The sequence below is a fragment of the Notolepis coatsorum genome, assembly GCF_963971535.1.
Source record: "Notolepis coatsorum genome assembly, chromosome: 14".
Taxonomy (NCBI): Eukaryota; Metazoa; Chordata; class Actinopteri; order Aulopiformes; family Paralepididae; genus Notolepis; species Notolepis coatsorum.
The window spans coordinates 113,226,415-113,244,518 of record NC_140178.1 but is presented as its reverse complement, the minus strand read 5'-3'; the positions used below and the strand labels follow the sequence as shown (position 1 = coordinate 113,244,518).

The following is an 18,104-nucleotide window of genomic DNA, read 5'->3' as shown; positions in this document are numbered from 1 at the left end:
TCCGTGATTGGTGCATTGGTGAAGTTATTTCAGCAGGTACGCTATTGGTGCACGGAGCTGTCCAATAGGGAGGTGTAGTGGTTACGTCATTTTAGTTTTTTCCTGTTCCACCCTCTGTTCCACTTAATGTATTTCCCCATTGCCCATTTCTAAAACGGTTTGTTTAAAACAAATAAAGCATGGACATTGGCATGGTGTACCTTTCTGTGCGTATTCATCCACAATCTATAGCTCAACATGAAAATATTTCGCAATTAATCGTAAAGGTAGCAAAATAACAACGTTTATGTTTTCGTTCGCTGGGAAACTACACTGCTATTTGGCGCTGCTCACTGACGTCCCCACAGCATAGATGCCTGGCTTTAGTCGCAGACCTAGGATCAGATTTCCCTTACATTCCATAAGCTTAACAATTCGTACAATGGGAAAATAACTGACCCTGAATCTGTGGCTAGTATCTCTCTGGTGATCATAACCATTTATCAGATGAAGCCAACCACCATTTCTAAAAGCAACAACCACGTTATCATTATTTGTATTCACTGCATATTAAATCACTGTGAATACTAATGTAAATCATTGTTTCGTTGTACATATTGTGTATAGTTTATAACGTTATTGTTTTTACGGCGGGCTCTACATGCCCCCATTTAAAATGGTTATCTCCTCTTTGTATACTTTTGTCCTCACAAACAAAGTATTCTGCCAGGGAACTTATGGACACGACAGTAGTAGTTATAAGGTTTTTGAGCTTGTAAAGTTCACACTAGTGGTATCAGCCGGCCGTGACGTGTAGCTAGCTAGCTTGCTAGCCGCCATGATGCGTGCAGTCAGTTTAGCAAGGTAACGTTAACGTTAGCTAGCTAGCTAGCTTGGTATCAGCTGGCCGTGACGTGAATTAGGCGACAGCACTGAACAGGCTGCCTAGTGAACAACAGGCTGCCTATTGGTAAATGTAGTTCTTTTTTTACGACAAATTAAAAACCTTATAACTACCTTTATTTCAACCAAAAATGATTAAACAATAATGTTAGTGGTAGAAGGTAACTCATTTTGTGCAAAAATGGAAGCTTGTCAATTTCCATGCGGCAGAATTGTTACAATAGCCGATAATCCATTTTCCCGATGATAAATCCCTATACGGGTGGAACAACCAGTGATGTCAGACTACACCTCCCTATAGACGAAGCAAGATGCTTTGCCCACATTCATACAACTAGTTATATTACATAACTTATATGTATCTTTTGTGTGTGTGTGTGTGTTTTTTTTTTTTTTTTTTTTTATAGGGGTTTTTGTTTCTTCAACTCAGTAGCCATCACTGCCAAATTACTGCAACAGAAACTGGGAGTGGGAAAGATTCTCATTGTAGACTGGGTGAGTTACTGACACACATACATATACACACACATACACACACACACACATATACATACATATACACGTATACACACACATACACATATACATGTATACACACACATACATATTACATACATACATATACACGTATACACACATATACACACACACACACACATATACATACATATACACGTATACACACACATACACATATACATGTATACACACACATACATATTACATACATACATATACACGTATACACACATATACACACACACACATATACATACATATACACGTATACATACACATATATACACACACATACATATTACATACATATACACGTATACACACACACACATACACATGTACACACATATACACACACATATACACACTAGGGCTGGCCCACTATTAATCGAATAGTCGACTAATCGGTCGAAAGGAGCCGTAGTCGACTGGCCAACCTCTTAGCCGAATATAATAAAAAAAAAAAAAAAATATTAATATATATATATATATATATATATGTATTTTTTTTTATCATTCTTTCCAAAAGAAAAGAGGCCTAGAAGCGTGGCTAACACTAATGGCACGCATACCAGAGGCTAACTGCCTATGAAAACAGGCACAGAGGCACTGAACGAGGATTTCACCCATCTAATGAACACACTAGACTAATATCAAGATGTATCCATCAGTGGACCAATTGCATGCTTTTGCAGAGGACAAGAAGCCTTCAGTCGACTCCTTCAGACATTAAGCACCCCCCACAGCCCAAATGGAATGATAAAAAAAAATAATAATAATAATTATACTTTTCTTTTTTTTTCTTCTTTTTTTTTAAGTCGACCAATAGTCGACTAACGGCAAATTTTGGCCAATCCTAGTCGACCATCCAAATCCTTAGTCGGGGACAGCCCTAATACACACACATACACATATACACACACACATATACACATGTACACACACACACATATACACATACACACGTATACACACACACACACACACACATATACACACACTAGGGGTGGAACGGTTCACAAAATCGACGGTTCGGTTCATATCACGGTTTTAGGTTTACCGTTTTCGGTTCGGTTTATGTTGTTTTTTATTTAAAAAAATGTAACACTCGAGGCGGCTGGGTGGCGCAGCGGAGATTGCGCTCATCACCAATGCAAGAGACTCCGGTCTCGAATCCGGGTGTCAGCATTGCCTCCGGCTTGGGCCGGCCGTCATACTGGCTCAATTGGCAGAGTCAGTGGGTGGAAGTCGATGGGTGGTAATCTGGACGTTGTGGACAGCGACTCCTACAGGTCGGTTGGGGGACGCCTGCACAGCAGAGACAGGAAATGGCGGGGGTAGTGTGAGCCTCCCACACGTTACACCTCGCCAATGAGAGTCCGCACTGGCAGGTGAAAAGATGTGACAGGCTGCCTCCTCGTGTACCGGAGGGGACACGTGATGCAAGGCTTCTATCCTCCCTACAACTGACCAGTGGGGGGCATATGCGAGCAACGTTCAAGACAGGGGAGGGGAGAATTGGAAACACTAAATTGGTATGGGAGAAAAATATATGAAAATAATGAGAAAAAGTGGATAAAAAAAAAAGATTTAACACTCCAAAAATACCATACATCAACATAAGATATATAGCCAAAAAATAATCCTACTTTTCAGTTATTCTCAAGGACGTAGTCATGGAAAAACTGAAAGAATGAGGCCTTTTGACATCAGGCACATTATTTTGACAGTGACGGTTAGAGCTAGGAGAGATTTTGGTACAGCAAGAGGGGAGGCATTGCTGATTTAAACATGCTTCTCATTTATTTGGTAAAAAAAAAGGTTTACCTTTAATAATGTTTGGCACACAAAAGTATTAACTTAGTGCAAACAAACAAAATAATTAAACCTTTCCATTTTTGTGGCCACATTATAGACAAAGGCCAACATAAAGTATGCATAATGCTCAACCAGCACTAGACTTTCTTATCAAAAAGTAAAAGTCACAGAAAAGATGATTAGGGTTTTAAATAAGGACGTTTATGGGGTTTCTTGTATTAACACTTTAATCGCCGATGACGTGTTTAGACGTCATTCCTAGCCATGCTCATTCTGCCGAAGATGCCGTAACTCGTCTTTGATGTCAATATTTCAAAAATCTGTGATCGAAATCATATTTCTCCTCCGGGGTCCTGAGATATACTACTGATCTCCACTCAACTCTAGCGGTTCAAGAGCGCCATCTGGTGGCCGATCGGCAGATCGCCAACAGGAAGTGACTCGTCAAACAGGAAGTGCTCATCCATAAATCGTCCAGGCACTGGATAATCAATCGCTCGCCCTAACTCCATAAACAACGTTATTTGGACGTATATAGTATTATACAACCTGGAAATGGTTCATCAGGATCAACATCCCATAATCGAAAACTGTCTACTCCACGCTGATCGTCCAACGGCGCGAGGAAGATACAGTGAGTTTCAACGTTATTTTCTAACGTCTTCTATACTAACTGATCTGATGATCATATGACCCACACTAGATGAATGGTATAACGTTGCCCACGGAATTATAAACGCCCCCTCGCCCATCCGGTCAACATCAGATGATACGTAGTAACTTCTAGAACCACGTCCAGTTGAAATTTTTTATCTTGCGCCGATTGCTATCAAACTGTATTTCATCATCAATATAATGCATTTGGAGCTATAAATCACGTTCTGGAGAAAGCTGCAGAAAACGATAAAAACATACTTATACTTTAGACCATATTTTAGTATGAATATGTGAATGAAAAAGTTTAACGTTCATACACCCTGAACAATACATATAGGACATTGAATGGGCCATAATAATGTCAATTTAGCAATAGAATTTAAAAAGTTATAGCCCTGCAAAGAAGGGGAACTTCTCCATAGACAAATAGAGCTGGCTAGGGATGGTAAATTATGAATTTAACCCATGGCGATCAAAGTGTTAATAATAATTTGCACAATGTTGTAACTGTTGTTATCTTAAAGAAAAAGGTGATGTTACAAGGGAATGGGGAATATAAACCAATACAATATGGCAATACAGACGCAGTTGACACACACGCTCTAGTCTCCTGGCTCGTTATTGAACACAGTTATATTTGAACCTCTGTTGTCAAGCCTTGTCAATATACCCCCCTTCCCCACTAATCGAACTGGTGTCGTGGAGTCACTTCGCTGTGAGTGTTTCCACGGTTAGCTTGCGGCTAACGTTAGTTAGCTCGCTAGCTCGCGGCTAAAGTTAGTTAGCTCGTAGCTAACGTAACGTTAGCCTAGCTCGAGGCTAACGTTATATAACCGAACAATACACACATGCCCCGAACCGTGGAGGTCGTATCGAACAGTGTACGGGTCTAATGCATACCGTTCCACTTCCACCCCTAACACACACACACATACACATATACACACACACATGTGCACACACACACACATCAATGGGAAAATAAATAGACACCAATGGGAAATACATACACATCAATGGGAAAATACATACACATCAATGGGAAAATACATACACATCAATGGGGAAATAAATAGACATCAATGGGAAAATACATACACATCAATGGGAAAATAAATAGACATCAATGGGAAAATACATACACATCAATGGGGAAATAAATAGACATCAATGGGAAAATACATACACATCAATGGGAAAATACATACACATCAATGGGGAAATAAATAGACATCAATGGGAAAATACATACACATCAATGGGAAAATAAATAGACATCAATGGGAAAATACATACTTATCAATGGGGAAATAAATAGACATCAATGGGAAATTACATACACAATACACATCAATGGGAAAATAAGTAGACATCAATGGGAAAAACATACATATCAATGGGGAAATAAATAGACATCAATGGGAAATTACATACACATCAATGGGAAAATAAATAGACATCAATGGGAAATACATACACATCAATGGGAAAATAAATAGACATCAATGGGAAATACATACACATCAATGGGAAAAGCAGAGGCTTTCTCTCAGCGGGTCACTGAGGTGTGTGTTGAAGCTGTACTCTCATGATGTGTTGCCAGGACATTCACCATGGCAACGGGACCCAACAGGCCTTCTACAATGACCCCAATGTTCTCTACATCTCCCTGCATCGCTATGACGACGGAAACTTCTTCCCCGGCAGTGGAGCCCCTGAGGAGGTACAGACGCACGGAGGAAAAACCTACAGAATAATATTAACAACATGGACAAATAATAAGAAATAAATATACAATAATATATTATTATTAACATGGACAAATAATAAGAAATAAATATACAATAATATATTATTAACATGGACAAATAATAAGAAATAAATATACAATAATATATTATTAACATGGACAAATAATAAGAAATAAATATACAATAATATATTATTAACATGGACAAATAATAAGAAATAAATATACAATAATATTATTAACATGGACAAATAATAAGAAATAAATATACAATAATATTATTAACATGGACAAATAATAAGAAATAAATATACAATAATATTATTAACATGGACAAATAATAAGAAATAAATATACAATAATATATTATTAACATGGACAAAGAATAAGAAATAAATATACAATAATATTATTAACATGGACAAATAATAAGAAATAAATATACAATAATATATTATTAACATGGACAAAGAATAAGAAATAAATATACAATAATATTATTAACATGGACAAATAATAAGAAATAAATATACAATAATATATTATTAACATGGACAAATAATAAGAAATAAATATACAATAATATTATTAACATGGACAAATAATAAGAAATAAATATACAATAATATATTATTAACATGGACAAATAATAAGAAATAAATATACAATAATATATTATTAACATGGACAAATAATAAGAAATAAATATACAATAATATATTATTAACATGGACAAATAATAAGAAATAAATATACAATAATATATTATTAACATGGACAAATAATAAGAAATAAATATACAATAATATTATTAACATGGACAAATAATAAGAAATAAATATACAATAATATTATTAACATGGACAAATAATAAGAAATAAATATACAATAATATTATTAACATGGACAAATAATAAGAAATAAATATACAATAATATATTATTAACATGGACAAAGAATAAGAAATAAATATACAATAATATTATTAACATGGACAAATAATAAGAAATAAATATACAATAATATATTATTAACATGGACAAATAATAAGAAATAAATATACAATAATATTATTAACATGGACAAATAATAAGAAATAAATATACAATAATATTATTAACATGGACAAATAATAAGAAATAAATATACAATAATATTATTAACATGGACAAATAATAAGAAATAAATATACAATAATATTATTAACATGGACAAATAATAAGAAATAAATATACAATAATATATTATTAACATGGACAAATAATAAGAAATAAATATACAATAATATTATTAACATGGACAGATAATAAGAAATAAATATACAATAATATTATTAACATGGACAAATAATAAGAAATAAATATACAATAATATTATTAACATGGACAAATAATAAGAAATAAATATACAATAATATATTATTAACATGGACAAATAATAAGAAATAAATATACAATAATATTATTAACATGGACAAATAATAAGAAATAAATATACAATAATATTATTAACATGGACAAATAATAAGAAATAAATATACAATAATATTATTAACATGGTCAAATAATAATAAATAAATATACAATAATATTATTAACATGGTCAAATAATAAGAAATAAATATACAATAATATTATTAACATGGACAAATAATAAGAAATAAATATACAATAATATTATTAACATATACAATAATAAGACCATACAGGACACATCTACATTGTATGGACGGAAGGAGTCCAGTATATAGAATAACGTGAGGAGCAGGTAATAACAGCTTTACAGATGTAGCTTCCAGAAACATTTACTACAGAGCTTGTTCTCTTAGTGTTTAACCCCTTAACCCTTTCACTACCACACTACAGAAGGTTAACCCTTTACTATCACACTACATAGTAATAGCAGTCTATTCTATATTTAATATCTATAGGCTACAGAGCGTTCAGTCTATTCTATATTAAATATCTAGAAGCTACAGAGCGTTCAGTCTATTCTATATTTAATATCTAGAAGCTACAGAGCGTTCAGTCTATTCTATATTCAATATCTAGAAGCTACAGAGCATTCAGTCTATTCTATATTTAATATCTAGAAGCTACAGAGCATTCAGTCTATTCTATATTTAATATCTAGAAGCTACAGAGCGTTCAGTCTATTCTATATTTAATATCTAGAAGCTACAGAGCGTTCAGTCTATTCTATATTTAATATCTAGAAGCTACAGAGCGTTCAGTCTATTCTGTATTCAATATCTAGAGGCTACAGAGCGTTCAGTCTATTCTATATTTAATATCTAGAGGCTACAGAGCGTTCAGTCTATTCTATATTTAATTGTCGTTTTTAATAAAGTTGTTTTAAAAGTATCTCTCTTTCTTTCTCTATACCCCCTCTCTCACTCCTCTCTCTTTCTCTCCCTCTCTCTTTCTCTCCCTCTCTTTTTATTTCTCCCCTCTTTCTCTCTCTCTCTCTCTCTCTCTCTCTCTCTCTCTCTCTCTCTCTCTCTCTCTCTCTCTCTCTCTCTCTCTCTCTCTCTCGCTCTCGCTCTCGCTCTCTAGGTGGGAGCCGGTGCAGGTGTTGGTTTCAATGTGAACATAGCGTGGACAGGTGGAGTGGAGCCCCCTATGGGTGATGTGGAGTACCTGACTGCCTTCCGGTGAGAGCCAGACAGCAGGGAGAGGCACATGAAGGGTTAACAGAAAAACATCAAAACCATGAAGTTTTACTGAACCAATATGATGTGTGTGTGTGTGTGTGTGTGTGTGTGTGTGTGTGTGTGTGTGTGTGTGTGTGTGTGTGTGTGTGTGTGTGTGTGTGTGTGTGTGTGTGTGTGTGTGTGTGTGTGTGTGTGTGTGTGTGTGTGTGTGTGTGTGTGTGTGTGTGTGTGTGTGTGTGTGTGTGTGTGTGTGTGTGTGTGTGTGTGTGTGTGTGTGTGTGTGTGTGTGTGTGTGTGTGTGTGTGTGTGTGTGTGTGTGTGTGTGTGTGTGTGTGTGTGTGTGTGTGTGTGTGTGTGTGTGTGTGTGTGTGTGTGTGTGTGTGTGTGTGTGTGTGTGTGTGTGTGTGTGTGTGTGTGTGTGTGTGTGTGTGTGTGTGTGTGTGTGTGTGTGTGTGTGTGTGTGTGTGTGTGTGTGTGTGTGTGTGTGTGTGTGTGTGTGTGTGTGTGTGTGTGTGTGTGTGTGTGTGTGTGTGTGTGTGTGTGTGTGTGTGTGTGTGTGTGTGTGTGTGTGTGTGTGTGTGTGTGTGTGTGTGTGTGTGTGTGTGTGTGTGTGTGTGTGTGTGTGTGTGTGTGTGTGTGTGTGTGTGTGTGTGTGTGTGTGTGTGTGTGTGTGTGTGTGTGTGTGTGTGTGTGTGTGTGTGTGTGTGTGTGTGTGTGTGTGTGTGTGTGTGTGTGTGTGTGTGTGTGTGTGTGTGTGTGTGTGTGTGTGTGTGTGTGTGTGTGTGTGTGTGTGTGTGTGTGTGTGTGTGTGTGTGTGTGTGTGTGTGTGTGTGTGTGTGTGTGTGTGTGTGTGTGTGTGTGTGTGTGTGTGTGTGTGTGTGTGTGTGTGTGTGTGTGTGTGTGTGTGTGTGTGTGTGTGTGTGTGTGTGTGTGTGTGTGTGTGTGTGTGTGTGTGTGTGTGTGTGTGTGTGTGTGTGTGTGTGTGTGTGTGTGTGTGTGTGTGTGTGTGTGTGTGTGTGTGTGTGTGTGTGTGTGTGTGTGTGTGTGTGTGTGTGTGTGTGTGTGTGTGTGTGTGTGTGGTCTACAGGACCATAGTGATGCCAGTAGCCCAGCAGTTCTCTCCTGACGTGGTCCTAGTGTCCGCTGGCTTCGATGCAGTGGAGGGACACCAGTCTCCTCTGGGAGGCTACAACGTCACTGCCAAGTGTGAGTCGCCGCCCCCTGGTGGTGGGAAGGAGCATCACACTGTCCAGTCAGTAGGCTGGAAATACAGGAAGAAAAATACATAACAGTGGAAATCCATTTTTTATGAGTCATTCACGCAGTGACCATGTTAACCTCTTAACACAATAGCCGCCACGCAATATGAGCATCTTATCACCGCTGTAAGCCTATGGAGTCGCTCACCTTCTTTGCAGGGCTATAACTATTTAAATAGTATAGCTATATCTGCATTACTATGGCCCATTCGTCATCGTGTATCTATCGTTCAGGATGTGGGAACGTTATATTTTTCCATTCATACATTGTCCGTTGTGAATGTTTTTAGAGTGGTCTGCGGTAATTCCTAGAACGCGAGTTATAGGCCCTGATGCATATTATACTTAATCGATTGGCATTTTGTCCCTATACACGCTACAATTACAATTTCAAATGCATATGATCGGTATATATTATGCTCCATCATGCATGAAGGAAATGGGGGGGGGGGGGGGGTCGTTTCTGATTAATTGATTGTCAATAACGGCTTTCTTTAGTACAACATCATACGTTGATCAGATGGATTGCAATGAAAGAAATGGACAATCGAGCTGGAATTAACGTTAGATTCCTCTTACCTCTGGCCGATGATACTGGAGGAAAAATATTCCAATTATTCTATTGCCATCTGCTAGATCAGGGGTTCCCAAACTTTTCAGGCCGCGACCCCCAAATAACGTTGTCAGAGAGCCGCGACCCCCACTATTATAGGAGGTAAAAAAAAATTATAGTTATTATTATATATTTTCTTTATAAATGGAAATGTATGGTTGAAACGTTCAAACGCACACACACTAATAAGCATTGGAGGCTTTTAACCAGGGCCGGACTGGGGAAATCATTCAGGCCAGGAAATATAGTGCAAAATCATCAAAAAACTTCATTTCCTGCATTCTGGTGCAGGATTTTTTTTATTTGTACCCTTTAAATGCCAGTGTTTGTGATGGCATCACAAATTATTGTTAAAAAACAGGCTAGCACATGTATGATTAGCAACAACACTGATTTTGATGGATTTTCAGTTTTTTTGTAATGTCAGATTGAAGAAAATACAATCTTTTATTCAACTTCAGCCCTGATATAACACCACATATTCATTTTATAATTCTAACCCTTTAAATGCCAGTGTGTGTGATGGCCTATATTTGCAATATATCAAATGCAAAGTAGATTTTTCTGGGGGGGATAATTACAGGCTAGCATGTGTCAATGATTAGCAACAACAGTTTTTTGTAAGGGTCCCGCCTCCACCAATCACATGCGGCTCCCTTTGTGTGTGTGTGAGAGCAAGAGAGAGAGAGATAGTTCTCCAACTTGTGTGAGTTGCAGTGATCTCCTGGTTGTTCCCCACCTAGGTTATCTAACTATTGCGCTGCTGCAACTAGAAACACTGGCCTGGCCTGCTTCTAAGTTCAGTCGCCTGACTGCATAAAAAAAAATAAAAAAAATTGGGATTTAAAAAAAAAAAAAAATCTTTAATCATCTGGCGACCCCCACTTTGGGAACCCCTGTGCTAGATCGTATGTCCATTTGGCCGACACCATAAACTCCAAAAGCATAATGATTCTTGCGTCTCGAAGGCGATTCAATGCACTCGACTGTTTATCTGGATCCACGTTACAAGAAAACTGCGCCGGGACGACATTCACCAATGCACAGAGTCATACTTCCTGCAGAAAGTAAATGCAACATCGCCCGAAATCCACCAGGCGCCGGTAACGGGCCGTTGCAATCGCAGACAGAGTGTCAGAGTTTCCCAGAGCCTTGGTGGATGAATTATGAATGGAAATAGCGAATAAAATAAATAACAATCACAATAACGAGTTTACTCGTTGTTGGCGATATTCGATTGGCGGGCAATAACGAGTTAACTTGTTCTTGGCGCAGAATGTGTTAATCATCGGGCAAAAATAGGGCAATTTTCTTTTTCGTTTTTGACAATTGCATACCCAAAGTATTTTGCGATTTATTATACGTTTTACTTATAGCACATGCATGAGTCTGGTCTATTTTGAAAGGTGACATTCTGAAGTTTCTTAAACAATAAAGAAAGATCACTTTGATCTTAGGCATAAAAGAAAATATTGTTTGTTTCCTGTCAGTTAAGGCCATAGGTAGGTAGGGAATTTATTCTTTTATTTTTTTATTTTATTCTTTCCCACGGCGACTATGGATAGGGAATCTATTTATTTAATTAAAATGTTCACAACAACATGGATGCATGTACTCTGCCAGCATGTTTAATATCCATAATACTAAAGGTTTGACTAAGATTTCTATGAAACTTCATTGTAAAAAAAAAGGAAAAAAAATTATTTTTTTTATTAATTTTTTTTTAACTCATAAAATAAACTGGGTTGCACCTAAATCGGCAGGGTCGGTCGGCAACCGGAAACAGACCATTTTTTCTTTTAGGCCTTATGATGTTTATACTTGAATACATAAAAAATGGCCCTTCTAATGTTTCTCTCCTCCACATTGCCTGTGGTGCATTTTTTCCTATTGCTAGGTTTTAGTGAGTTTTTCCTTACCTTCGCGTGGGGTATGTCTGGGAGTGTTGCATTTATTTAGCATTTATAAAAAAAAAATTGGACTTTATGGTGTTTTTGTTTTGTTCTTCACTTATTGTGATGTTTCTTCTTGACTTGTTTAAAGAAGACATGTCCGGCCCATGGGGACATTAACACATTGAGTGCCACGCCCCTTCCGGGAAGTGCATCTGGCCTTGCCGTCCATTAATCCCATGTAAACATAGTTGTAGTTTGAAGAGCTAAACCTATATTTTATATTATAGCTATGGATCTAATAACTCCGTCGATTGTCAGTGAGTTGCTTCCAGTCAACGTGCAAAAAACAGATATTTTTTTCATCCGTACATTTCCGTTTTATACCGTTTTGAATATGAATATAGTTTGGGTGCTTCTGAGTAATTCCAGGAAAAAGACGCGATAATAGCGGTTTTGTGTAATTCACTTATCACGTTGTCATTTTTCGCCTGATTATCGAATCTTCCTGAAATCAATGCTAGATTATCGTTATTATCCTTCCTCATGCACCCATGAAATGTGGTTTAGACCAGCGCGCCCACCCCCCCACCCCCCTCCTCTTGCCACCAACGGTAAACCACACACACACAGCTTCAATCGCGGTAGAAAAAAAATATCAGATCAACGCAAGATTGGATATATAGAGTCCTTACCTGATCTCTGATGTAATGCAAAAAAAGATTATCCAATTATCTGATCGCCATTACAGTTCTCCACAGCGATCCTGTCTCCGACGTTATTGGGCATTGCACATGAACGGGCGGGCGGGGTCAGTTGTCCAAGCCATCCCTACAAGCGTGTGTTTTGTCGGAGTGTTTAGGACTCGCCCCCAAGCCGCAGCTCGGTAGAGAAAAGAAACTACACAGTTTCTAATGGAGTGCAATAGCGGCCAAAGGCGTTAGAGGGCGGTATAAGACCGCCTGCCAGCTCAGACACACTCAGAACAGTATGCACAAGGTGGGGCACCTTGTTGAATTATGAATGGCAATAGCGAATAAAAGAAATACCGTGAGAAAAAGGTAGTTCTACATTTCCGGCACTCAACCGTCGGGCGACAGAAACGTAGGACTACGTGAACGGCACCCAAAGGGTTAACGTGTGTTGTCGGGCCTTACAAATAAATTTGATTTGATTGTATTTTATACTTTTGTCAAACAGTCTGGAGAGATTGATTTATGACATAATGTCATTTAGAAGAGGTTAAGGGGTTAACAGGTTAGAGCAGTGACCATGTTAACAGGTTAGAGCAGCTACACAGTGACCATGTTAACAGGTTAGAGCAGCTACACAGTGACCATGTTAACAGGTTAGAGCAGCTACACAGTGACCATGTTAACAGGTTAGAGCAGCTACACAGTGACCATGTTAACAGGTTAGAGCAGCTACACAGTGACTGTAACTGAGGGGTACAATTCCCTGACTGTATTAAATAAGTATGGTATCATTAAACCACTACTGTCTTATGTACATTACTACTGGCCATACAGTACACAGGTATATGAGATGAACACTTCCACAATGACACGGTTCCACACAAATCTTGGTTAGAATAATATTTATTAGCAGCAATAATAGTAGATTACATTACTTTACTTAGAGTCGCGCTTGTAAGGCGAAGAATGTGCGTGAGTAAGTCAAGAGCGTAAGTCCATTATAATATTACGCAGGAGATAATGAATACCACCTGTATCCTAGGAATTATATCTATGGTACACTAGTAGGGCAGCGGGAGATACTAGTAGGTTCCCTCCGGTTGTAGGCCAGCAAGGGGAGAGGATTTGTCGGTAGCAAAGTCTGGGTCAACGAAGAATAGGGAGACTCCAGGTACAGGAAACAGTGCAATAATCTCTTGATCCGCAGACGAATAACAGCTATTCTCCGGCATGCAGCTCCGCATGGAAGAAAGCTAGCCAGCCTCAGGCGGTCTTAGAGGCGGACTCGACGTTGCTCCTCACAGGGTAAATCCCACACAATTGTGGGTGTAGACGATTCTCCGCTCCATCAGCTACAGGACCAAAGCAAATATAATCCAGCCGAAAAGGGCTATGTAGTCGTCGGGTAGGTTATCCAGTGTACATGTCCACACGGTCCTCGTCTAGGGCTCCTCGGATGAAGGCGCCAGGGTAAGCTGCCCAGCCTAGATAAGCACACTAGCTGGTACGAGGAAACGTTGGTAATGCTGGTCACTGTAGAACGGTAGCCGCACGATACACTATACATAAATAGACTATTACTGAATTAATAGAATAGGTCGAACTCGACGGTACAGCGCTAAACTCTGATACTTCAGCTATCAATTCGCACGCGGTCTCAATGCTCTATTTGGGGCCAAACGGGCCCTACTTCACCGCACGTTGTATCGTGGGTGAGGCTTCACTTGGGTAACTCGAACTACTTCTGTATTCACCTGCGCCATATTTATACGTTAGGTGAACAAACTAGTACCAGCCTTATTCCGTTCATGTCCAGGCATGTCTTTGGCGGTGACTTTGAACTAGACCTTGGGGGTATGGCAGTGGCGCCTAAGGGACCGCTGTCCAATAGGAGAACGAAATATTATGGTCTGTACTAGGTAAAAGGGATATTCCGTGTATATGTACAAAGAATACACAAGGGATATCAGACGATATACAAATATTATGCAATATATATCAGTTAATAAATATATATATTCGGTTTAATCTGATCCTTCGTAACAGCCGCCTCCTAATTAGTCCCACCTAATTAGATAAGCAGAGACAGATTAACCGCACTGTCCACTACTCAATGTCCGTTGTGAGGGTGGGGCAGTTCACAAAGTCAGGGGGTCATGGTCGTCATCAAAAGTGTCGGGGAGCCTTGGCAACTCTATCAGCCTCGCCACGGGTCTGGTATATGTCCGCCCTTGGACGAGCACTTCTGCCGCTCTGACCTTTCCGTCGGCACCAGTGATCACTTTGCTTACGAGGCCGGCCGGCCACATAGCTCGGGGTAGTGACTGGTCGATAATCATGACGACTGTTCCTTCTGTCAAATTGTCTCTTTCTTTCACCCATTTCTGGCGGGTCTGTAGAGACGGTAGATAGTGGAGGAGGAAACTGTTCCAAAACTTGTCAGCCAATACTTGACTGTACCTCCACATTCTTCGGCCGTTCGCTTCTTCAGGCCTGTACACTGTCTGTGGGAGCGCGGGGTCCAGCCGCCCCATCAAGAGAGTGTTGGGGGTGACTGGGTCGACATCTGCTACATCACTTGAGACGTAACCGAGGGGCTTTGAGTTCAATACTCCCTCAATCTCCGTGAGGACTGTCGTGAGGACTTCTTCCGCCACGGTCTGGGCCCCAAGCACGGCGTACAGGGCTGTCTTTATTGAACGTACTTCTCGTTCCCAAGTTCCACCGAAGTGAGGTGCATTCGGGGGATTAAACTGGAAATCAATCTGAGAGGGAGCGAGGTGGGTCTTAAGTTCTGGGCCCATAGCTTGGAAGCTCTCTCTCAGCTCTCTTTCTCCGCCTTTGAAGTTTGTCCCGTGATCAGACAATAATATAGACAGTTTTCCTCTCCGCGATGTGAATCTCCGGAAGGCCATAAGGAATGAGTCCGTACTCATGGTTGGAAGGAGTTCTATGTGTATCGCTCGGGTGGTCATGCATTTGAATACAATACCCCACCGCTTCTCTGTCCCTCTTCCTTTCTTTACATACAGCGGGCCGAAACAGTCCATACCGGTGGAGTGAAAAGGCTTGTCGCCGAGTCGGAGGCGACAGGGGGGTAGGTCAGCCATCCGGGGTATACTGGGCTGTGCTCGCCATTTACGACAGTCTAGACAGGTCCGCTGGAAGCGTCGTACTGCTTCTCTTCCTTGCAGTATCCAATAACGACGTCTGATCTCCGCGAAGACTCTCTCTGCCCCGGCGTGGTGCACGTCCTCGTCGTATTTCTTTATGATGAGCTCTGTGACCTTGTGTCGGCTGTTTAAGACTATCGGGTACTTGACGTCATCCGGTAAGTCTGGGGCTCTCCTCAGACGACCACCCACTCTGATGAGATTATGGGCGTCGCTCTCAGGGGCTAAGTGGAGCAGTCTGCTGTCTGACGGGACTGGCTTTGATCCCTGCAGACAGTCTAGCTCGTCGGGGAACGAGTCTCTCTGGGCTCGCTGTAGCAGAATGAGTTCTGCTTCTTCGTAGTTAGCTGCAGTAATGTCAGTAGTGGGCTGAACCTCTGGGTGGTGCCACAGGAATGTCTTTAGCTGCGCACTCTCAAGGGTGAGGCAGTCGTCTATGTTGGGATCTGTGGGGACGAGTCTGTGTGTTAACCCACAGAACATAGATTTCTTCTTCTCTGCCTCCTCTTCACTCGCCTCCCGTGGGGTGGGTGTAGGCCACTCTTCTTCCGGGAGCTTGAGGAACTCGGGCCCGTCACTATATAGATTGTGACGGGTGAGGTCATCCAGGGACATTCCCCGTGTGATGACGTCAGCTGGGTTCTGTTTTGTGTCCACATACCTCCAGCATGCTGCTTCTGTTAAATCTTGGATCTCTGTGATTCTGACTCCCACGAAGACCTTGTATCTACACGAATCGGACTGGATCCATGTGAGTACGGTCATGGAGTCTGACCACAGGATTGTTCTTTGCACCGGGATGGTGAGTTCACGTTGGATTAACGTGGCGAGTTGCGCTCCTGCTAGGGCTGCGCAGAGCTCTAGACGCGGGATAGATTGTTGCTTGCGGGGGGCTATTCTTGAGCGAGCCAGGATGAAGGCAGTATGTATTTCTCCTCCCTCCTCTCGGGCCCGCAAGTAGGCCACCGAACCGTAGGCTACTTCGGAGGCGTCGCTGAAGACGTGCAGGTCCATCTGGCACGTCTCCGGCCTCACTGTGGGTGGGAAGTAGCTGCGGCGTATGTTGACACCTGGGAGCGTTCTGTCTCCCACTCTCTCCATGTGGAGGCAAGGTGTTCGGGTATGGGGTCGTCCCAGCCCTGGTCCTTGTCCCATAATGCTCTTACGATCATCTTTGCCCTGGTGGTGTAAGGTAGAATACATCCCAACGGGTCATATTGTCTGGCGAGTGTTCTGTATACACTCCGTTTTGTGGTCGGTAGTGAAGTCGACCTTCCCTGCTCCTTGGTCAGGGGTGTGTGTTTATAATGGAGCGAGTCTGTTTTGAAGCGCCAGACTAGTCCTAATGTCATTTCTTGGGCTTCTCCTGGGATGGTCGCCATCCAGGTCTCGCTGCTTGCTGCCTTGTCCTCTGGGGAGAGGCTGCTCAATACTTGAGGGTCGCTGCTGGCCCACTGCCGGAGATCAAAGCCGCCTTTGATCAGGGAGGCGCGGAGCTTGAGTAGGAGGGCCTCGGCTTCTTCTGGCGTCGAGACGCTTTGCAGACAGTTGTCCACGTAGAAACTATTTCCTACACTTTGTCGGACCTCTTCATCAGCTGCTGGGTCTTCTGCGACGTGTTTTTGCAGTGCGAACGTAGCACAGCATGGACTGCATGTGGTTCCGAAAGGGAGGACTTCCCATTGATAGATGGATGGTTGCTCATCCCCGATCCTCTCTCTCCATAAGAACCACAGCAGGGGCTTGTCCTCTTCCACTAGTCGCACCTGCAGGAACATCCCTTTGATGTCGCCGCTGATGGCCACCTTGTCTTGGCGGAAACGTAGCAACACGCCTAGTAGAGAGGGGCCGAGTGTTGGGCCGGGCAAGAGCTCTTTATTCAGATTTTGTGATCCGATCTGGTAGCTGCAGTTAAACACAATACGATCCTTGCCGTTGTGGTGAACTTTGTGGTGCGGCACGTACCATGATTCGGTCGTCTGATCGGCCTCTTTAATGTCAATTTTCTCTATGTGTCCCGCTGTGATTAGCTTGTCAATCTCAGCGCGGTACACAGTAGCTTGAGCGGGGTCTCTGGCTAGGCGCCGCTCTGTGTTCGATAGATACCGCTCCGTCGCTTCTTTTGGGGCGTGGAAGGTAGGCATACCCTCTCGCCTCAGGAGTGGAGTTGCGTATCTCATCACTCCATTGACT

General features: G+C 41.1%; 1 protein-coding gene across 1 annotated transcript in view; it reads left to right on the top strand.

The window, feature by feature from the left end:
* Nucleotides 1–18,104, top strand: part of hdac5 (histone deacetylase 5) — a 212,726-nt gene that overhangs the window by 173,445 nt on the left and 21,177 nt on the right. Inside the window, exons 14-17 of the mRNA XM_084329296.1 lie at nt 1,290–1,377; nt 5,480–5,599; nt 8,182–8,279; nt 9,367–9,485. Coding sequence (XP_084185422.1) covers nt 1,290–1,377; nt 5,480–5,599; nt 8,182–8,279; nt 9,367–9,485 — 425 coding nt within the window. The remainder of the gene's footprint in view (nt 1–1,289; nt 1,378–5,479; nt 5,600–8,181; nt 8,280–9,366; nt 9,486–18,104) is intronic.